The sequence below is a fragment of the Trachurus trachurus genome (assembly GCF_905171665.1).
Source record: "Trachurus trachurus genome assembly, chromosome: 14".
NCBI classification, from domain to species: domain Eukaryota; kingdom Metazoa; phylum Chordata; class Actinopteri; order Carangiformes; family Carangidae; genus Trachurus; species Trachurus trachurus.
The window spans coordinates 28288837-28312768 of NC_139903.1; the positions used below are offsets into that span (position 1 = coordinate 28288837).

Below are 23932 nucleotides of genomic sequence, written 5' to 3' on the forward strand. Positions count from 1 at the left end.
ACATTTTAATAAAAGTAGGATTTTCCAGGCACCTGTGAATTTCATTTCATTTCATGAGCTTCAGTGTTGCTCCAGTGGAATGAACCAACCGGTGAGCTCTCTCTGTCCTTGTTCCCCTCCGGTCAATCTCGTATCTCTTCATCTCTGTGCAGGGTCGCAGCTGGATTGTGAAGCGCAGCTATGAGGATTTCCGTGTCCTGGACAAACACCTGCACCTCTGCATCTACGACCGACGCTTCTCACAGCTGCCTGAGCTGCCTCGACTCGAAAGTCTGACCGATCAGTCGGAGGTGAGCTCTGGAAAGAAAAAACACACACACATATCTAACACAAGCACGCGCACACAGCTTTGTTTACGCAGAGTGAGAACCCCCCCAGTGTGTAGTCAGGCCCCCGAATTAAATGAACGATAGCATCTGCTGCCTACACACTTTAAAATGCAAAATAACAAGGTGTCAGTTGTCCAGATAAAAACTCCTCCAGTCGCTGCACTGTGATATCTGATATGATCTGCACAATGTATTCCTGGGAACACAACGCACCATCTGATATTTAGCCAGTTGTTTCCCCCTCAGCCTTTAAGAGGCTTTAACCTCCAGCCTCAGACTGAGGTGTCACACCGAATCGGTAGAACCAGTTTATGGCTCAGGTCTATTGTGTGTGTGGACACTTTGAGCACAACAGCTTTGTTGGAGGACTGGGTTTTATTTCCAGTGATGTGGCTTCAGGTTCAGATGAAGATAGTTTACCTCCAACCACCTCTTCTCACTGCAGTGTTCATGTCAGAGCTGTGTGCTAGCAAAAGCTATTACTTAGACTTAGATACTTTATTGTCATTGTCATAATAACACAGTTATATATTATATTATATTATATTATATTATATTATATTATATTATATGTTATATAAAACGGAACCTCCTGTCTAACATGAAGGCAAAAGCTTTTATTTTTTATTAATAATTTTTTTTTTCCTTTTTTCTTTCAACAGTGAATACAGAGAAGTGAGGTTAAACATATTATACATTTTCTTCTTTTTTCCCCCAATACCTAGAACAACCCCATGGCCCTCACATAGGGGGGCTAACAGCAGGAACAGTAGAACAGAGTCTCTGTATAGAACAATAAAATGTATTAAGTGTAACAAATATGTAATCTGCAAAAATAGTAGCTAAACAGAAACAGAGTGTGGGAGAAAAAAATCACAAATTATGAATACAAATATTGATCATAAAGCAACAGACAATAAATGACAGTGTAAAATCAATAATTGGGAGAAACAACAACAAAGAAAGAAAAAATAGCCTCAAACGTTTGTTGTAGCTGCATAATGATCTGCCTCTGTCCTCAGTGAACACATGGCGACAGGAACCAGAGCCTTTTAATGGAGATTACCATCAGTTAAAGTTAATATTCACTACATTGGTACTAGAAGATTAGGACTTAAATGTATAGTAATGAAAATAAGATTTCATTTTTAAGAGTCCTTCTTTTCATTGATGATAACAGTCTCCAGGCTCAAACCACAGCCCCCCACAACGTCACCATGGAAACATAGAGTTAAAGAGGTGTTAATATATGGAATATATTACTGCAAAATTAACATTAAGAATAGAGAGACATTTGACCACTTGGCTCCAAATCTATATATTTATTCTTCAAACAGATTTAAAATAAATATGTAGGTTTCTAGGCTGCCTGCCAGCTGTTTACATTTATCAATATGTGAGTCTAGATGAGTGTGTATGAATATGACATACATCTGTTATGCTGACTTCATCTTCATATACTCTGTATGTTAGCAGAATTATTTGGGTGACAATGTGATTGATTTTTGATTTATTTTTTTTCTGATCATGGAACAATATCCACAGACTGTGTGTGGATATTATTGACTGTCACTGTAAAAATCTGTTTGTTAAATTTAAATCAAAAGAAGTTCATAAAATGTTTAGTAACTGTATAGTATAGAACTGAATGGATGATAATGATGATCATTTATTGATCCTAACTGTGAGGTATGTCCAACTGACCTGTGTGTGTGTGTTTTGTTTTTGTGTTGCAGTCAGTTTCCCAGATGTTGTTAGCTTACCTCTCCCGGCTCTCAGCCATCGCTGACAACAAGATCAACTGTGGGCCCGCCCTCACATGGATGGAGGTACGGCTGCTCTCTGTCTGCTCACTGACACCTCCGTATATATTCCAGTTGTTAAAGGGATATTTATAATAATCCCTATAGTAATAGCAGTAGGTTTTACCTTTAATTGTCGGTGCAAGCTGTTTTCCGATCGGCAGGGCAGAGTTATGAGCTGCTCAGCTAACGCAACAGAGGCTAATGGTATTTTTGCCTGTCCCTCATCAAACTCATCAAATACACAATCAAAAACTCCAAAACGCTCTTGTGGACAAGTTGTGACCTGCACATTCACCACACTATGAAATAATCATGTAACGTTACGAGACAGAGTTGTTTTCGAGGTAAATGCGTAGCCGGAACTACATTCCAGACAGGGCTGCTGGGCAGAGTGATTTCAAATGCGAAAGTAGTTCTGAGTATTTGCTTCATGTGTCGTAATGTTACATACGTTATTATTTCATAGTGTGGTGAATGTGCAGGTCACAACTTGTCCACCAGAGTGTTTTGGAGTTGTTGGATTGTGTATTTAGTTTGATGAGAGAAACGTGGAAATACCGTGCAGCTCGCGTCTCTGCCCCGCCGATCTAAAAACAGCTTGCACCAACAATTAAAGCTAATGAACCTACTCCTAAAACATAGGGATTATGGCAATAGGCAAATTTGCCAAAATGTCGAAATATCCCTTTAAGAAGAAGCTTTAATGAGGGGATCTGACAGCTTATAGCACTTTAAAGTCGTCAGAGAGGTTTGAACCACATGAAGCTGCTGCTCAGGCTGTGTGAGGTGAAGGAGCTGCAGCCTGAAGCTGGAGGAGCTGTGTTGTGTTGTCACACTCACAGTCAGGCTGAAAAGTGAAAAGTCTAAAAAATGCTGATGACATATTGGAAACAGCAGAACTGGGTCAACAAATAAGTGTCAAAGAGCGACAGAGAGATCACGCTCTCAGTCATACACTGCTCTGCTGCTGCTGTTCAAGATGAATAAGGGTTTATAGGAGCAACAATACTGTATGAGTGTAGGATTAGCAGAAGCCTGCGGTGGATGTTGGCAGCAGTCCCTTTTCCCTCTTATGAATTCATCCTCCTGAATAAGCAGGTGGAGTTGAAAGAGAGTTTTCGGGAGACGAGTGAAGAGAGCCTCCTTCTCCCTCAGTGTAAACACCGCAGGGACCGGCTCACATTTAGATCAACTCTCATGTTGTTCAGCGGTTTAACTGTGATGTTTGTGCAACTGTAGATTCACAGTTGGTCTGTGTGATCCAGGTTTTTATTTGGGAGCTGCATCTCAGCATCCCTACAAACATTTATTATATCATCATAGACTAGGATGACTGCTGTCACTCACACTCATGTCTGTGCTCCCATGATTGTTTGTGTGACGGGCTGATGTGAGGTCTTGTGTGTCTGTGTATCAGGTTGACAATAAGGGGAACCACCTGTTGGTCCATGAGGAGTCCTCCATCAATGTGCCAGCGATCGCCGCCGCCCACGTCATCAAGCGCTACATCGCTCAGGCCTCAGATGAGCTGTCCTTCGAGGTGACGACATCATCAACTCTCTGTCTGTCTCTGTCTGTCTCTGAGAATGAGTGCAGCTCCTCACAGAGACTTCCTCTGCTGCTCTCACCAAACACTAAAGGAGACAAAAACGTGCTGGAGCAAAAAAAAAAAAAGCTGTGATTTCGTTCACTGTGAGTCATCTGACTCTGAACTTTACCAGCAGGTAGTGTTGTAGTCAAGACCACCTAATGAGACCGAGACAAGACCAAGACCTCATAATAATCATGTGGCTGGATATTTACATTATTCCTCCTCAGCTCAAAAGAAAAGATAATTTTATATAAAATCTAAACCATATTTAATGTAAACAAAGTTTGGACTGAACAGAAGAACAAGAACAAGTCTCCTCCCACTGTTGACTCTGGTACAACCAAGTTTTCAGACGGTTACACAAGCAGATACTTCAGTAGAACAATTTTAATTATCTTGAAGTTATTGAATTACATTAGATAAGTGAGTACTGGTAAGTATTTTTTTATTCATATAGCACCCTTCATAGTACATGTACACAGAGTGCTTAACAGTATACTGTATGCAATAAAACTACAGTTCAATCGACACAAACTGGAACAACAAACAACAAAAACACATAAGAAACTTATGGACAAAGATAAACCAAAGTGAGTGAGTGACAGAGACATTTGCAATTAAAAAAAAAAAAGACATCACTGCAGCTGAGTCCAGCTCATTTGAGACAGAGACAAGACCAAGACCTTGAAAATGTGGTCTCAAGACCGGTTTGAAGTACTACAACACTACCAGCAGGGTCATCAGGAGGGTCTGTGTGTGTCTTCAGCCCCAAAGACAATACACACCCTCAGCACACCCCGTCCACTCTGCTTCCCTCTGGGAGGAGCTTCACACACCACAGGACCAACAAACACTTTCTCTCCTACAAGCCATTAGACTCCTGAACCATATCAACTCACACAAACACAAACACACTGTCCATGCAGCCACACACTTTACTGACTGTTCCAACATGCACGCACACACTGTGCACTTTATCTCTACACTCAGGTTTTATTGTTTTTACTTCACTGTCTTCTTAGTCTCTGTTATTCATCTCTTTATCCTGTTTTCTTAGTGATCTTTTTGTAACGTGAAGGGAAGCCCTTCAAGTCAGGATTTCATTGCACGGTTTTAAACGTCTGCGCACATGACAGTTAACGTCTAACTCCTGAGCTTCTGCTGCAGTCGGAGGTTAAATCCTCACTCTTCTTCTATCAACAGCAGGTAACAGACAGATCAGACTCATCTTAACCTCCTGTGTCTTCCTCCTCTGTGTCTCTCTGCAGGTCGGCGACATCGTGTCGGTGATCGACATGCCCCCTAAAGAAGACACCACGTGGTGGAGGGGCAAGCACGGCTTCCAGGTACACACTTTACAGCCGTAGGCCAAAACACACACACAGATCTGTACATATGTTGTCCTTCCATCTTTTCCCCCTGGCTTTCAACCTTGGATGGAGCCGTACCTGAGCTTCTTTAAAGGGATAGTTCACCCAAAATTGAAATTTCACTCATTATCTACTCACCCTCATGTCGAACCAGGGTCCGTCCTCTTCCCGGTTCGTCCAAATTTGACGAACCGGGAAGAGAAGCTTCCGCTACAAAGAACCTTTAAATATAGACGTATTTAATTTTTTTTGGAACAATTTCGCATTTCGGGGCTTCAATACAAGACGGACATTACATACGAGCAGCATGGAGGTATTTGGATGTTTTTTGGTGTGTCTTTTTGTTACGAAGACAGTTGGTATCCATTTGCAACCGTTATATGGACATGCACTGCTACGCCGAGACCCCCTGTAACTCAGAAATTTCAATTTTGGGTGAACTATCCCTTTAAGGAAAGGGACAGAGCGCTGCTCTCTGAAGTTCTTCTCAAACACTCCTTATCTTTGCTAAAAGACCAATCAAGTTTACAAATCATGTCTCATGTTCAGCTTCTGAGCAGATTACAGGGTGTGTGTGTGTTTCCTCTCCTGTAATACTGAACTGATTTATGTTCCCAGCTGGTTCTCAGTCCCATCCTGTAATACACAGTGAAACGTGCTGTTCAGGGACATCAGGGGGATTTGTATTTGTCTATTTCACCTCTGACTGAAAAATCGTAGAAAACTGTGAATTCATCTCCTGCATTAGTCACGTTAGAAGGTGAAACACACACAAATAAATCTGATGGAAACAGCAGGAAGCAGATGTAGTGAGTGGGCACTGAGGCCGTCAACAGCGCTGCATTAAAACAACAGGGGGCCGCAGTAGCAGTAGCGGTAGCGGGCCGTGTTGTTGAGGGAACCCGGGAGACGGTGAAACCGGAGCCACAGAGTCCGGTTAGAGAAACAGACGAATGCTTTTAAAGCCTATCAGACGCCAGCGTGGAGCACGGAGGCTTATCACTCTCACTGTGAGGAAGTCACAGCTGCAACTATTTTTATCCCCCATCACTACAATCACGAGGTAAACAGAGGAAGTTCACATCAACATGTTGTTGTTGTTGTTGTTGTTCATCCCTGGCTCCAGAGAGGACCACCAGGGATTAGACCGATCCACCCTGCATCGCTCACAATCACACTCTGTAGTTCACACATCCACCCTGAGTCATGAGCCACTCTGTTCCAAGATTATTATAGTTTTAACATTTGCATCAGTTTTTATTTTGATTGAGTTTTTCAGTTTGGGTAACACTTAATAATAAATACACACTATAAGCATTAGTTAAAGCAGAAGTAAGCGATCCGGTGGTTTTGGCTAACTTCTTGTCAGCAGATGGAGTTAGCAGTCCCCACCCTCGTCCCTACGTCACCACATTCACGTGCATCCCTTGGCTGCACACACAGAGAGGACCGCCCCTTCATGCCGTTCTCTCTCCTCATTGGATAAAGGTTGTAGGATACAAGGAAAGTTTTCTCCTCGGCTTACAGCAGAGCAGAGGGACTGAGAGACCCGTGTTTCAGACCAAACACTCTATATAAGTGATTGCTGTCGGAAGATAGAACTATTTAAGACTTATATTAACACAAACATTCCACTTACTTCTGCTTTAAGCACTAACGGTACTTATAAACTACATACTAACGAGTATTCATGTGTTATAAATGAAGAATTCAGTATTTATTAATGCTTAATAGTTTGCACTTACTATAAAGTGTTGCCTCAGTTTGCTTTTTTATTTCAGTTTAGTTTCAGTTAGTTCAACAATGATAAATCAGTTTTAGTTTTGGAATTGACCAGTTTTTATTTAGTTTTAGTCTTGGTTTTAGTTTTTCAGATTTTTCCCTTTTAGTTGCATCCCATAAATGTTCCCATCAGTCCTCATCACATTGCATTCACTCTTATCTACCTGTTTAGACATCTCTAAGAAAACGAAAACTGATGTTTAGTTTTAGTAAATTATAATAACCCTGCTCTGTTCTAAAAAAAAAAAAAAAAACAGTCAGTCCTGTCAGGCCTCTGTCATTTTGTGTACAGGTACTGAGGTGTGAGGCATCATGGGAGTAGCAGCAGCTCAGTAAATCCATACACTTCTAAACTGTTGTCGAACAAACAACGAAACCTAAGCTTCACTGCAGAGAGTCCAGTAGTTCCACTCAAACACCAGAGTGTGTGTTTCCTGTGGTCCAGCCTCATGGCAGCAGGGCAGCTGCTGGCTACTGACTGACTGATGACAGCGTTAGCTTTCAGACTGGAGACCACCGCCCTCCTCTGGACTCACACAGCTTCTCCCTCAGAGAGACTCTCTCTCTCTCTGTGTGTGTCGGTCTGCAGCCCAGACACATGGCTGTCATCTGCAGCAACAAACACACACACACACCTGCAAAGTCCGTAGATGGAAACACACATGATTCGAATTTCTTTTAATGCGCATTTCCCAGTAATTCGTATCACTTTGGATGGAAACATGGCTAATGACTAATTGCTGTGGATATAGCAGTTTCCAAGATGGTGATTATTAATATCTCTTATTTTTATTATTGTCCTTTTTCTTTTCTGTTTTTCTTTCAGATACCTGTAGTTTTTCATTGTATCATTCGATAAGACTCCATTAAGTGGCGTGTATCATCTGTTTAATAAGAGAAGCATGATGTTTTGTGTTCTTTATGTTGTGTTGTGTTCTGAACATACTAAGGCAGCTAATATGTTGTATGACATGTTGCAGGAATGTCAAAGACTATATTTCTTTTTGCTATGCTGCTTGAAACTCAAATAAATATACTGTGGGAAAAAAACATTTATATGAGGCCCAAGCAAAGAGACAGAATTCATTGGGTGTTCAGTGGTCGAGTGGTTAAGAGCACCGCCCATGTTGGCAATGCCCAATGCAGTGATCGCCGGATTGATTCCTGACTGTGCTGATCTGTACCTCGTATCATTCTCACAGTCTCTCTCCACTATATAACTCTGTCAATTAAAGCCCCCCCCCCCCAAAAAAAAAAGAAAAGAAAAAAAAACTGTCAGTAAAAAGGTGGATGTAAAATAATAATGAAATAGATCATAAAAATATAATGAGAGCTGAATGCACTGTGAAGAAAACCCATGCAAACAGACCAACATGCTGCAAACTCAGTCCTACAACACACAAGTGTTTCCAGTGGACACAAGCATGTGTGGTATGGGTGGGGGCTGTTTGTGGTCCAACCCCCGGCCCTTTGTGCCATATCATACTCCCTCTCTCCCTCTTGATGAACTCGTTGGGACAGACTTATTATTCAGTGCTTTCCAGCTGCAGATGTCACCACAGGGCATTAACCAACCAGCTCCAGCCGCTTCATCACTTTTTATTGTTCCCCTGGAAACACTTGTGCTGTGTTGTCACTATCGTATTTGCACTGCGTCTGTCTATTTGCATATTTTTTTTTCATGACTTGCACTGCGCTGACCTCTCAGGGCCACCGTTACAAGTTGACATTTCCAGATGACTTACTGTTGGAGGAGCCACACACACACACATGTCCACACCATCTGATTAGTAAACCAAACCAAGTCCCACGTGCTGTGACGGTGCTATTATATAACAGTTACTGTGTCAGTTTCCTATTTAAACATGGCGACGCCCCCCCCTCCTCACCTGCCGTCTCTGCTTCTTCCTGTCCAGGTCGGCTTCTTTCCCAGTGAGTGTGTGGAGCTCATTAACGATAAAGTGCCACAGTCCATGACCAACTCCGTGCCAAAACCAGGTACTCCTCCTCCTCTTCCTCCTCCTCCTCCTCCTCTTTGAATCTTCACAGGAAGTCATCAATGATAGCTGCACTTTCAGGATGTGAATGGTGTGTGTGAGTGTGTGTGTGTGTAATGGATTTCCAGTATAATACCCCTGCATCATTAACTGAATATTTGACTGAGTGAAATGCAGATGAGTTATACATTTGTTTTGTCCTGAGTTCATGTCAGAGGTCTGTTGAGTCACCAGTACACACATGTAGTGGAACTTCCACAGCGTTTGAACACATCATCTCTAGGAGTTGCATAGCTAACTGTTTGATGTTGACTCAGCACTATGCAAATCGACTGCAAATAAGTAGCTAATCTACAGACATCCAGACCTGAGCTGACTGATAAGCTCTTGAGTTTGCTTCCGAGTGCCAGAGACAAACACATGAGGTCATCCAGGGAATCAGAGACAGAGCTCCAACGCTGTGCGGTGCCACACACTCGATCGCACACATCAGGTCCTTACACTGTTTGCACAATTATTAGGAAAGTGAGTATTGCGACCTTATTATCATTTTTATACATATTTTTCAACTTCAGCCTATATAAACTTGAATGTTTGTTGGATTTAAGCATAATGAGGTGATGTGTATTGAGGGAGGGTGTGGCCAAAGTGATCAACACCTTATATTAAAGGGATAGTTCAACATTTTGGCAAATTGGCCCATTGCCATAATCCCTATAGTCATAGCAGTAGGTTCGTTACCTGTAATTGTCGGTGCAAGCTGTTTTTAGAACGGTGGACCAGAGCCGCGAGCTACTTAGAGCTACGCTACGGAGGCTAATGGGATTTCTTGGTTTCCCTCATCAAACTCATCAAATACACAATCCAACAACTCGCTTCAATTCAATTTTAATTTTTTTAAAAGGGACAGTGTACAGTTCAAACATAAATGTTGCCATTTGATGCGCTGTACCAGATTATAGCTTTAAGCAGTTGTGACCTGCACATTCACCACGCTATGAGATAATAAGGGAACGTTACGAGACAGAGTTGTTTTCGAAGCGAGACTGCTTGCCGAAAAACTGCAGTGGCAAAATGTTGAACTATCCCTTTAAGGTGTGCATAATTATTAGGCAACTTCTTTACCTCAGACAAAATGGGTCAAAAAAAGAGATTTAACAGACTCTGAAAAGTCAAAAGTTGTAAAATGCCTTTCAGATGGATGCAACGCTCTTAAAAGTAGCTCAATTATTGGGGCGTGTTTTCCGAAAAGTCAAATGTTTTGCTGCACATACAGTAGACAAAAGGGTCGCAAGAAATGTGTGGAGAAAAAAGACGCAAAAACGGCTAAAGACTGAAAAGAATTAAATGTGAAGCTGCCAGGGACTTATAACCGCCATATTCCAGAACTGAGTGTCCAGAAGTACGAGGTGTTCAGTGCTCAGACACATCGCCATGGTGAGGAAGGATGAAACACGACCACCACTGAACAAGACTCATAGGATGAAACATCAAAACTGGGCCAAGTAAATTCTGAAGACACATTTTCCAAACATTTTATACAGATTGAAGATGAAAAATATGTATAAAAATGATCAAAATACTGACCTGCCAAATAATTGTGCTTGCAGTGTAGTCTTTCTGATCACACCTTAGCGTCTAGTATGAAGCCACGTCACAGCGTCCACTCTACTACTGACTGACTGACTGACTGTGTCCCCGCTGTCCCCACTGTCCCACTGGAGCCGGGTTTCCAAAGCACAGCACAAACTGTGGAATCTGGAATTCGTGAGGAGGGAAAAAAACCAGCGGTTCCACCAAATCCACATTTCTTGGGCCTGTGTGACCGATCAGACATGCATCTTTGCTCAGTGCACACACAACACACACCACTGCTGAAGGCTTGACTTAATCTGCCTGCCCCCCTCCCCTGCTCTTCAGCAATGTCTTACTGCTTTTTTTTTCTTTTTTCTTGTTTTGCACGTGTCTTTATTTGTTAACCACAGATTCCCTGTGAGCTGTCATGTTAACTCTAAAAATGAACAGACCCTGGTTCCGGTTCATGATCAGTGAAGAACTGAGTGAATGTGGAGCTGTCACCGCCTGTGTCTCCCCGTGTCAGACCTGCACCGCTTTGTTCTCCGCTGCCTGAGTGTTATCTCTCTAACATGTTGTTGTCTCAACTGTGCAGGGACGTGGTACAGTTGTGTTAAGCATGTGTCTTTGATTTGTTTGCATTTTGACTGTGACTCCTCTGCCTCAGCCTCCCCCTGCTCTGGCCTGCAGCCTGCTTCTTGGAGTCTCTTCCCACCCTGTGCGTGTTGGTATACACACTTCATCCACCCACCGTCCACTCACCCCAGCCTCACTCAGCCACACACACACACACACACACATATCACAATTACTACATCAGAGTTAACTGCTGAAGTTATAATCCTTATGATTTTAATCTAAATTGATCTGGTTCAGTTCAGTTTAGCTTTATTGCAATATGTGACAATGAAGAAAAGGCAGAAAAACAGGGTAGTTGTGCACACATCCAGGTGCTGGATAGTCATAGGATTTCTCTAGTCGCCTGAGGAAGACCACATCTGGTCGAAACGTTGCAAGCAAGCATCCAATAAATGGGAGCTTTAATCCAGTGTGCGGATATTCCCTCTTTTTTTTTACAATGAAGAAAAGGACCATGAAAAGAAAGCAGCAATAGGTGAATATAAATATATTACTGTACATATTTGAAAGGAATGGGAAGAAGTACAAATTTATTTAATCCCACCCCCCGATTACAATACCACCTTCAATTTATAGCTTCCTGGTTATTAACCAATTATATCAATTACATTTCTAACTTGTATACGCACATAGACATACACTGATTTTTTTTTTTTTAGAAATATGTTTATTGATTTTCAATGTAGAAAAAAATGAAAAATTATATAAAATAAAGGAAAAAAGAGAGAGAAAATAAGTAGAGGAAAAAGAGAAGAGAAGAAAAAGACAGAAAAAAGGAAAGAACACAGTACATCAAGCGTTACAACGATATGGTCATAAAATGAGTATCTACTATAAACAGAATATGAGTGCAGAAAATAATGATAATAAAATACGGTAAATAAGTTGGTAGACATGTACAAAACCTCACAGTGCAAACAAGAGTATGATTTTGTACAATAGCCAGTGTCTATGGGCTCACATCTTTAAGGTAATTCAGTACTGGTCCCATGTTTTATCAAACTTATCCCCTCTATCTTCATTGTAGAATCTCAGTTTTGTACGTTTCATAGACATTCTTCCCAAATTTCATCAGTTATTTCTATATTCAACTCGTCTTCTTTTTTTAAATACATTTCTGAATTCACTGTAGCTCCATCATGAAGCATTCGATAGAAAACGGAGATTGCCCCACAAATGCCCAGGTCAAGACCATTAATAGTCTCTAAAACATTATGTTTATTCAAAACTTCAAAGTTTGGTACATTTAACAAAATCTCAAATCTTTAAAAACCTGAAAAAAACCAAGGCAGATATTCCATATTTGGCTTGTAGCTGTGTAAACGAGGCAAAATTTCCCCCCTTATACAAATAATTTATGTTATGAATGCCTTTCTGTTTCCAAGCAGAGAAAGCAATCATTTAGACCAGGTATGAAAGCATGATTTTCACAGATTGGAGTATCAATATATGCACTTGGGGCCTTGATATGAAGTTTAATCTGCTCCCATGTGCATATAGTACCATTGATTACAAAGTTGTTACTGTACTGTGACTCACATACACAGATTTTATATGAGAAATTATTTATGAGAAATAGTATCTCAATATAAATAAATATCAATATTAGACACCGGTGACACCAAATGTCTGCTGCTAATAACGAACGTGATTTAACTCCATAGTTCCCAGAATTCCGAGGGCAGCAAACCGCCCTCGGGAGTTTATTTGTCAGTAGGAGCAACAGGTGTTATCAGATAATAACTGATAACTTTATACAGCTCACTGTGGCTGCTCCTGCTTACACCATCACTTTAACTTACTTCACAATGTCCATTCTCTTGTTTTGTTGATGTGTTTTCGATGAGCAGCCACAGTTTGAACTAACCCACCCTGCGTTTGCCTATGAGAGCGGACAATGTGAGCTAGCAGCGATGGCATCACGCTCAAGTTATTTGTATAGCAACTCTTCATTACAGAGGTAATATCAGGTCACATTTCAAGTAGAGCAGGTCCAGACCTTGTCTTTATGATATTACCTACAGTACAGACCCAACAGTTCCCACCGAGAGCAGCACTGGGAAAAGAGAAAAAGTTCTTAGGGAGTTATAGGAAGTAACCTCATGCAGCTCTGAGCCAGTGTTGGAGAGTGAAGGGTAAACAGCGAGGCTGATGTCAGTGAGAGGACGTTAGAATCAGTAACAGTGGATTAAAGGCTGCATCGCTTCCTGTCAGTCCCTGGTGCTTACATCAGCTGGGAACAACTCAGTCTGCTGCTGACAATGAAAACTCCCCCACAGACTGGACACGTCACTGGATGACAATGTCAACATGGATGATAAATAGAAAGAAAGATAAGGTTTTAAAATCTTAAGGATTATAACAGAAAAGTAAAAACAAACATAAAAAAAGAGAATTTCTCTGATTTACTGATGAATGTTTCATTTCCACATACTTAATCTGTCTCACATAACAGTTGATTTGCAAAGCTCTCAGGCCCAGTACACAGTTGATCTGTTCTCTAACTTGAAGTGCTTCTCTCCCTCTGCTGATTCTCTTATGTCTCCATCCATCCATCCATCCATCCATCTGTCTATTGGTCCATCTGTCCATCGGGCCGCATGCAGACTTGGAGATGGAGAATGTAATACAGGACAGTGCATGGGTGGCCGACCCGCTAAACCACTACAGCCTAAGTTCAGGTAGACAAAAGCCCCCCCTCAGTGTGTCGCAACCCCCCCCCCCCCTCCCCTTCCCATCCTCCCTTTAACCACAAAGTAACCCCACACCCCCCCACCACACCGAGTGATGTGTTTGCACTGTGTGGCCTCTAACATGACTCGTCTGTGTGTCTGTCACAGTTTTGTCACAGCTGGAGTGAAGCTTCGGTTCCGGCTTCGCTCCTCACGTGAAGATTTCCTGGTGCACTGAGTGAACTGTCCTGTCTGTGACCTTTAACACACTAATCTCCACTCTCAGTCAGACTACACACACATCTGGTTGTGCAGTAATAATCCAGTATTATGACAGAGCAATATGAGAGTAGGTCTTTGTCCTGTGTGTGTGCATGCGTGTGTTTGTGTGTCTCTATTGAATCTAATGAGAAAATGTCTGTTTGATGTAAATAATGATCATATTTCCTTTAAATTTGCCTCTTAAAGGGATAGTTCAACATTTTGGCAAATTCGCCTGTTGCCATAATCCATATAGTCATAGCAGTAGGTTCATTACCTTTAATTACCGGTGCATGTTGTTTTGAGATCCGCGGGGCAGAGACGTGAGCTGCTCAGTGAACACAATGGAGGTGAATGGTACTTTCGCCTTTTCCTCATCAGACTCATCAAATACACAATCCAACAACTCCAAAACGCTCTCATGGACAAGTTGTGACCTGCACATTCACCACGCTATGAAATAATCGTGTATAATTATGCAACATTACAACACATGAAGCAAATACTCAGAACTACTTGCGCTTTTGAAATCACTCCGCCCAGCATCCGTGCCTGGAATGTAGTTCCGGCTATTTGCCTTGAAAACAACTGTGTCTCATAATTATACGTGATTATTTCAAAGCGTGGTGAATGTGCAGGTCACAACTTGTCAACAAGAGCATTTTGGAGTTGTTGGATTGTGTATTTGATTAGATTGATGAGGGACAGGGGACCGGTACCATTCACCTCCATTGTGTTCGCTAAGCAGCTCACGTCTCTGCCCCGCTGATCTCAAAACAACATTCACCAATAATTAAAGGTGATGAACCTACTGCTATGACTATAGGGATTATGGTGATATGCGAATTTTCCAAAATGTTGAACTATCCCTTTAATATATTTCTCATTCCTCCGCACTGGGGACGGTCACAACTGGAGAGCGTTGTTCTCCGCTTCCCTGATGTCTCCATAACACCTCCAGAGAGCTCTTTAAATATGTGGCTCAAACATTCACCAGGACTCAGGATGAATAGATGAGGTGTTGGTGGTCAAAGGTTAAAGGTCAAGGTCATGCAGACCTCACAAAACACAATGTTGGCCTTGTAAACACAACGTCTCTGTTACACCTCAAGGAAATGTCTTTAAATGTGATAAGAACGTTCACTGATGACGTTTAAAAGGCCAAAGAAAAGTCTTTTAAACCCGTTGGTTCAGGTTTATATGAATGGATAAGCAGCGATGTGGTAATTCTAGTTTTTACTAGAATATCCTTCTTATCATGCTGTTGTGTTATGGAGATGTGTCAGATTTGAAGTATGCAAAAAGTTGTGGGAGTGGTGAGGAACAATATCCCTTCAGCCCCCGGTCGAGATGAGGACCAGTTGTGTTTGTGTGTGTGTGTGTGTGTGTGTGTGCGTTTGGTCGGAGCTGAAAGGCCGCGGCGGGGGTGCTGTGTGGTGCTAGGTCTGGACCGGCCTTGATTTATTTAATCCTTTTACAATGAGGGGGCCTGTAAACCCATCCATTCAGCGTTAAGCTTTGTCCCGCAACAGTAAGAATCTGTCTCCCCTCTCCATGGCGACTGAAAGAGCACATTCCTGCAGGGAGCTGCACGGGCTCTGTGAAAATATATATCGCCGCTCCGCTCAGATCCCCTCTGCTCACCACTGTAACCTTTGCTGCTGCCCAGTAAAACCACGGCAGTTACATGCTGCAGTGCCCCCCTAAAAAAAAAAAGAAAAGAAAGAAAGAAATCGGTGATCAGTCCTTTTGATCTATGCACTCGTGTCCTCTCCTCTCTGGAAAAACGCTCGTCAACATCAGTTTGAAAACAAAAACCTGTGATCTTTGAATAAGAGCAGTCTTTCCTCCCCAGACGGCCCAGCAGACCTACCAGTTGCTGACCCAGATGTAGAGCCCCCCCCCCTCTACCCCTCTCCTCCCCACCTCAGTGCAGGCTCTCGTCATGTCTGGGGACCAGAGATCTGGGCAGCTGTGAGCACATATAAGCCAAGACAGCTGGTTATGTGAGGGAGAGAATGTGTGAGACAGAGTGAGATTTGTCCTCCTGTTCTTCAGGCTCCTCAGTCATTTCCTGGTGCTGTGAAACTGAATGAGGCCCCTTATATAGTGTGTTGTTGCTCTGGGGGGTTCAATAACAGGCTGTTGTTGTGGACCACACCTTTGTTTGGGGTGGTGGTGGTGGTGGTGGAGGTGGGGGGGGGGGGTTGGATTACTTACTAACAACCATGTCATAAACAGAGTGAGCGTGTGAAACAGAGAGATAATTGTGCGCTGCCCTCATATTGTGTCGTTATTTTGACCCACAGCGTCAGTGTTTTCGCAACTTGGAGTTCTTAACTTAACAGCCCCTATTTCATCTGACCACTGACAGTCAACCAAGCCTCTTGTATTTAAAGTTTGGAGCTGAAAGTTTTGTCCTCAGTCCTCTTCACAAAGCTGCAAGAATGAAAAGTATGAGTGTGACTCTCTTGTAGAAGCCACAGTGATTGGTTAATGCAGGATCGGTCTGTGCCAGTGAAGACGCTTGGTAACATCCCACAGTAATAATGAAAAATACTGAGAGACAAACAAGGATAAAAAACTCATCCAACTGAACCTAAAAACTCATTAGTTGTAGGCTATGGTGTGTGTATCTGTACATTTTGTAATGAAACTGTGCTCCCAGCTGTGGGTTAAAGGTCCAGTGTGTAAAATTTTAGTTTTTCGTTTTTTCCATTAATCAGTAATCCCCCCCATCAACAAACTGAAGTGTTCCTTTCAGCTCTGAATGAGCCGTTCATATCATTCATATCTACATGGAGCGGGTAAGCTCGGTGCTGGCTGCCATGTGGTGTCGCCATGTTTTTACGTTCAGTGGCAGCGTGACGGTAGGAAACCACGGAAACTCAGCGGAGACACCGGAGCTGTCGGCTCAGGTGGAGGTGGCGTCTGTGAAAAGTCACCGCGGTAACGCAGTGAGGAGGAATGGAGCGTTACACTGATGCTGCATTCACCTGCAGTCGGGCAGACGGCCGTCGCTAACAAACCAGATGTCATTTTAGTCACAGAAGTCCAGAGAAAGCCGTGGGTCAGGTAAACAATACAACATCGCCATGACAACATATTGTCACGTCACGTGTATTGTTTTGCCTCATGCTGACGGACCACTTGTTTACATAGAGGCTTGTTTATGCCGTTACGTGCAGCGGCTGTCGTCCGTCTGCCGTCTGCCCAATTTCACGTGAATGCAGCATGAAAAATACGATTGAGTTGCTTGCGATATACAACCGCAACGCTAGATGGGAGGAATTCCTACACAATGTACCTTTAAAGGTCCCATATTATGAAAAACAGATGACTGAGCCTATCAACTCCTAGAATGAGGAAAGCAAACGTGTCGTGCATCGACTCTGCAGCCCACCGACTGGTAAAACGGTGGTCATACAGGCTGTTCAGACTCAGCTCCTGTGGTGATGTCACGACGGGAGTGAGGCCGGCCCCTCAGCGCAATAAAACGCCTACCACGTCTATTTCTAAGGCTGCAGTGCACAGCAAGAAACTCCTGAGCTAAATTGATGAAATACCAACCAATTTTAAGTCATAAAGTGGTAATAATCTTTGCCGTGTACAGTAACCATGTTACTTAAAGGTGCAGGCACAGAAACAGCTTGTTCTCAGTAGAGCTCATTTGAGCAACTTTTAGACAGCCGAGATTCAGGACCACGGATCAGTTTGGGGCAATATATTTCAAATACAGTTTAGTTGGACGTCTGACAGCTGAGTGAAATTGAGTAAAAAGAGTATAATATGGGATCTTTAAGGTGTGAGTAGACCCCCACCAAGTGTCAACCAGCGGTTACATGATCCGTTCAAACAGCTGCATCAGGAACCTCTTTATTAACATCCATGAATCATGTGTAGATCCTGGACACTTTGCAACAGTGTCTACATCTGTACATGCAGCATCAAACACAACCTGTGTGTGAGTGTGTTTTCTCCATCTTGAACACCATGTGTTCCACCTAAAGCAGCGATCACACCTGGTAGATCACTGCAGCCATGAAGCTGCTTTATTCCTCTGTACTGTAGCACCGACTGGGCTGCTTCAGTCGGTGACAGATGTTTCTGCTTCACTCACAAACTCCACAACAATCACCGTTCCCTCGCAGCTGAGTCGGATCTTTTCAGTAATTCATCATGCGAGGTTTCCAACACATCGCAGCGTGGAATGACAGCAGCTCCTTTACGACTCTGTGATTGGTCTTAGTAAGTGAGGAGTCGTCTCCGCTCCTTCTTTAGCTTCTCTCACAGATTTAGTCGCTACTTTCACTTTTGCTGTCAGACGAGCCCTGAATTTAGTTTTTTTTTTTTTTTCCCTAAATTGGCAAGTGAGGAGCTACTTTTAGCCTGAAGGTGCTCGGTGAATGTGGACTGTGATGTTTTGTCACAGACGTTTTAACTAGCAGGTAGGAATTCAAATTCACAGCCTTGCTTTTACCACTCTGAAACATAATTCATCAGTGTGTCTAGATCCCAGCAGTGAAAAGAGCTCATTCACATCCATGCAAAACAGCAGCTGTAAGATAAATTAATCTAACATAAGCTCTTATCCTGTCATGCTGTATGACATCACTGTTTCCTGTGTATAGGCTGCTGGCCCGGTGCTGTGCCTCTCCTACAGGCAACCTGCTCCACTGTGTCAGTGTCAGCCGCTGATGCTGAACTCATTCGATGAACAGACAAATGTATTTAAAGAGAGAAGGGCCTTGTTTACTCAGCCTCACGCTGGATATTACAGATCTCACACGTGATTGGTTCAGGGATTAGATAGCGATACTGCTGGCTTCGCTCTGCCTCAGATGTTATCGTCTCACCTTGTGTCTCTGGTCTTGGTGTAGGACAGACAGTGTGAGCTTTGCTGCACAGAACAAACACGAGTTGAATTCACTTTGTCTTTCTCTGTAATGTTCCTCACTGCTCACAGTCGGTGCAGATACCTCAGGCATTTAGAGCAGGAGAAGACTTCAGATCCTTTACTTGAGTAAAAGAACCAGTTAATGGTACATCATACTCAGGGCAGTTTGCATGTTCTCCCTCTGGCTGGCTTCCTTTCACAGCCCATAGACATGTGATAGACTAGTGGTGAGTTGTCCACAGTATACACCATCCTCGCTGTGATTGGCTCCAGACCCCCACGACCCTGCATGGATAAACATCATAGACAATGGATGGGTGGAAAACACTAGGGGGACTACAGGAAGACGTCCTGCATTAGAGACCTCCTCAGTGAAAATACAGAAGAATTATCAGGAAAATTTGAATCTGCAAAAAATGACTGTGTGAGTCTTCTGCCACAGTCTGATTTAATTATATTATAACAAAGTTTCAAAATATTTTACATTTTCAAACAGATAAAAAGTACTGTGTGCAGCATATTCATTCAACCCCTCCTGCGTTTCTGCAGCAGCATATTTGAGGTATTGTCTGTTATCACAGCCACAACTTGCTTTTATCAGAATGAGATTCATTGCCGAAGGACACATACTGTACAAGGAATTTGAATCTGCCTTAGCTTCTTTCAATATAACTTCCCCTTACACATAATACCTTTTATTACATTCCTCCAGAACCTTCCACACATGGGTCTGGACCAACAATGGACGTAAACTGCAGCTTTGACTGCTTGACATGTTGCATAACTTTATTTCAATGGGCCTCAAACTCATCATTAATGTGTGGGAGGTTTAAAGGAAGAATTACAGTTTGGATGAACTGTCAGTAACTCAGTCATCTTAGTACATAGAAGTCAGACGCAGCATTCTTCAGGTGTCATTTGATAATAAATATATATATATACAGTGTTTCCTTCTGAACTGCAGGGGATTAAAGAACATAAAGAAGGATATACACAGCAGGGTTTTCAGCCAAGTTCTTTATGGCTTGTCAGGTTGATGAGATCTCATGCAGCTGAAGAGTTGGACTGCAGTCTTGTGATTTTGGATCAACAACAAATTAGTTTGACTTTATTTTGACTCGGCGTGTCAGCATGGGGACGGATCTACTTAAAGAAATAATAAGATCATGTCTTCAGGGCGCCGAGGGGCCCTGTAGGGGAGAAGTAGAAATCAACGCTGGGCCGTTGATCCTATAGTATGTCATATGCTGCTTGTTAGGAGCGTGTGTGTGTGTGTGTGTGTTTGTGCACTTGGTACGCGTGTGTGTGTAATCAAAAAGAGCATTTTCCACTGTTAAACCACCAGTTTGGATCTTGGCTTTTTAATTCCTTTGCCTCCTTCAAATGCCATCGGAAATGTTGAAATGTAGCACATGGATGAGCCAGTAATAGGAAGCAGGGGTTCACTGTGAAGTTGAAACATAATGAATCATCTCTTCCTAATACTCCAGCACGAAGCAGCTGTGTTTCAGTCTGTCATCTGATGGAAGAAGTTGGCCGCACACAGTAGCGGCTAATGTGGTCGGTTCGTAGGCTATTTATTATTATTTCCGTGTTTTCCAGGAATCATTAAGTATTTATTTAGTTACAGTTCAACTAAACGTTGTAGCTCGGGCCTATACTCACTCCTTCGTACTCGCTTATCACACGATAATTAGCTTTATCAGCGCCCCGCCGCCCCTTCGCGGATGCGCTTTTATATTTCCGGGAGCTCGTGAACGCAGCACGGGGCTGGCAGCGGACCAATCGGTGGAAGCGGAGCTCCCTCGCGGAGAGAGAGGCTGACAGAGCAGAGAGAGAAAGAGGGAGGGAGGGAGGCCACCGCTGCTCCACTGATCCCCTGCTCGAGTCCAGACCTCACACTTCAGCCACAGCCGCCGGAGGAGACGTCGCTGCTTCACGTCAACTTTCTCCGCTGGTTTTTGTTGTCTTTAGTTCAGGTGTCACCGCTCAAAGACTGACACGGCGAAAGTGGGACAGTTGCACTTTGGACTTTTCTTTTTGAACTCGTGTCATAAAACCTGAGGGTCGGTCCGGCGGTATGGAGCCAAGGTAAGAAACCAGTTGGTTCAAACTGTGTGGAGTTGATATTTAATTAGTAGCCACTCGTTAATTAACTGTAGTGTGTTGTTGTGTATGTGTGTGTGTGTGGACACAGTGAAGAGTTAACCCTGTGCTGCACGGATCGGGTTTCATTAGCCGTGGACTGTGTGAGGAGGATTCCTACGTGGATCTTTAAGAAGTGTGGAAAATATTGCTCCTTCTGCATGTGACCGCTCACTGTTCCAGCTCCTCTCTCTCTGCTGCTCGGGAACCTGTGGAGCATTTGAATGAACAGAAGTGAATATTACAGTAGATCCTCACACACACACACACACACACACACACACACACCCTCCCACCAACACCAACAGGAGCTGTGTTTTTAATAGAGTGTTTGATCTATGTAGACTAATTTTATTTTTCCATTGGCAGGAAGTGATACCAATAAGATGAATTGTTCAAATCCTCAAGTGGATCTAAAAAAAAAAAAAGGGAAATTCACACAAAATATTGACAAACCCAGTTCCAAAGCAAACTTGGAAGAAATTATTACACTATAGATATAGATTTTCATAATTGTCAGGAAAACTCTGAGGCCTCCTCAGCCAAAACTTCTTGTTCTCATCCTGAGGCTATCTGAGGCTGAAATCATATCCAGCCCTTTTTTTTACGTAGCATTTCCTTGACTACAACAGCAAATGGGGCCAGTTTGAATTTCCCGCTCCACTGCTTACATTAGTGTGTGTGTGTGTGTGTATGTGTGTGTGTGGGTCTCGAGGGGGGGTGTGCTGGCTGAAGAGAAAAGGCTGAGCCCGAGCTGTGATGAAACCATTGTGAAGCTTGAAGGAAACACAGTCACGCCTTCGTGTGTGTGTGTGTTGAGAGAACACTAACACAAGCAGATGTATCAGATGTCACAGGATGAACTGTGATTGGCTCTGCCGTGTCTCCGCTCCAGTTTAGGACCTTGTTATGTTGCTACGAAGACAGTTTTTTTCCTCCGATCTGCACTAACTCTAGTGTAATGAGGTTTGGGGTTTGGAGCCGTGGCGGGGGGGTTAGGGGAGGAGGGGGGGGGGCAGGATGTTTGCCATCACATGTGTAATGGTTGCTGCTGTAATGCCTGGCCTGCGTCCTCCTCCTCCTCCTCCTCCTCCTCCTCCTCCTCGCCCCCTGCAGCCTCTCTGGGGACGGCCTGGTCGTCTCTGTCTCTGGGATGGACTGGGTCTGGGTCCCGTTTGGATTCCAGCTTCACATGACATCACATGTTTTGCTTACACAGATGACGATCGGTTCAATTGTCACGGTCGGTTGTTTCAGGTCTCTGGAGCAAGTGTGGAAAAAAAAATAACCCTGATGATGGTGTCACGATGATGTCATCAGGGTTATGGCTCATGATAACTGGAAAATTAAAAAAAACAAAAAGTCTGCCTGTGGCCTGATTAACCAGGCAGAGAGGCAGAGGAAAGGCTGCATCCAGTTGCACCATGGGAAATGGAGTTTTGAGGTCAGGATATCTACAAATTGAACCTTTTTTCATTTTTAAATGTGTCGCTTGTAAAACTTCCAAAACCAAATCAATGCGTCCCGAGGCTGTAAACCTGATTAATGTCACAGGATGCAGCTCCAACTTAAATGAAATACACTTTAGCAGCTGTGTGTGTGTGTCATCTGCCTTACAGTAAGCAGATGGAGGCTCTGGAGAGTCACTGCACTCGTCTTCCTCACATCTTACTGTCAGCCCCGGCTCTTAAATGAAAGCAATGTGTCAGTGGAAGTGCGATGGGCCCGCCCCCTCCTCTTACACCATTCTGACGGCCCTTCTTTTTTTTATTTCTTTTTTTTTTTAATGCCTCAGCAGTGAGTAAACAAAGCTGCCTCAGCGGTTTTGTCTCCGGCTCGTGAGGAATCTCTCCCAGAGAGAGGGGTGAACTCCTCTGACACCAGACACCCGTCAGATGCCGGATCAGAGATCAGCTGCTGATCCAGAACCCATCGTTGCTGATAAAAGCAAAACGGCTAGATTCATAACCTCATTTCATACGTTATCTAATTTGAGGAGAAGGAGGGTTTCTAAATGTGTCTGAGTAAGAGGTTGTTTATTTTCAGACAGCGGTGTGTGAGGTTTGAACGGATGCCAGGAGAAAGAAGACGTGTTGATCACAGTGTGTGAATGAAGAGGGATGAGCGTGAAGATGACACATTCAAATTGCAGCGACAATACTGAACTCTCCTTTCCTGACACTAGGCCTGTCATAGTTATTACATAATGGCCTGACCACAATTATTTGAGCTGACCGCAATTATTTTGCACAATGATAAAAATCATTTCCATTCATCTGTATAAAAACAGCTGAACGGAAATGTCACATTTCATCACTGTTTCCACCCTTTGAGGATTGACTGGTCCCCTTTGAATGACTTCATCACATTGCATCCCCTCTTCTATGGTGTAATGACACATCATTGGAGCCACAAACTCTTAAGCTTCATTAATACTCGACGACCACATTTCGATAAACATCTATTGACATCAGCATATGGATTTAGTTTCAAAGCCAACAAATGGCTTTTATTAAACTATGTTTAGTCTTATAGTGGCATAAAATGATCAGAAAAAGACAATTAAAGCTGCAGTTGGTAAAAATTATTCAGTCATATTTGCTGGAACTGTCACTATATTCTGATAGTCGGACATTAAATGGGTAATTTAGGACAAAATCCAACTCCTCAGAGGTTCATAAAGGGACCTGACGGTGTATTGTCTTGAAATTTCCGACCAACTGGAGCTTTAAATTGTTAATCGCTTTGTTTTTATAGCAATTAACTCATTGAGTGCCAGCCCTTTTATAAAATGGTCAGTGCCATGTGCCAGCGTTTCTGGGCATTTTGAGTAATATTTTAAGACCAAGAGAATATTTTGTATTATGAC

The 23932-nt window shown here is 43.0% G+C and overlaps 1 protein-coding gene across 2 annotated transcripts in view; it reads left to right on the forward strand.

The window, feature by feature from the left end:
- The first annotated feature begins 259 nt into the window (after positions 1–259).
- Positions 260–23932, forward strand: part of arhgap32b (Rho GTPase activating protein 32b) — a 47951-nt gene continuing 24278 nt past the window's right edge. Inside the window, exons 1-6 of one of the 2 annotated variants that reach the window (XM_083987138.1) lie at positions 260–290; positions 2066–2158; positions 3552–3674; positions 4994–5071; positions 8794–8875; positions 13695–13769. In XM_083987138.1, coding sequence (XP_083843264.1) covers positions 2078–2158; positions 3552–3674; positions 4994–5071; positions 8794–8875; positions 13695–13769 — 439 coding nt within the window. In that variant the 5' untranslated portion in view covers positions 260–290; positions 2066–2077. Of the gene's footprint in view, positions 291–2065; positions 2159–3551; positions 3675–4993; positions 5072–8793; positions 8876–11068; positions 11168–13694; positions 13770–23932 lie in introns of those variants that run through there. The other variant, XM_083987139.1, reaches the window with a different exon arrangement.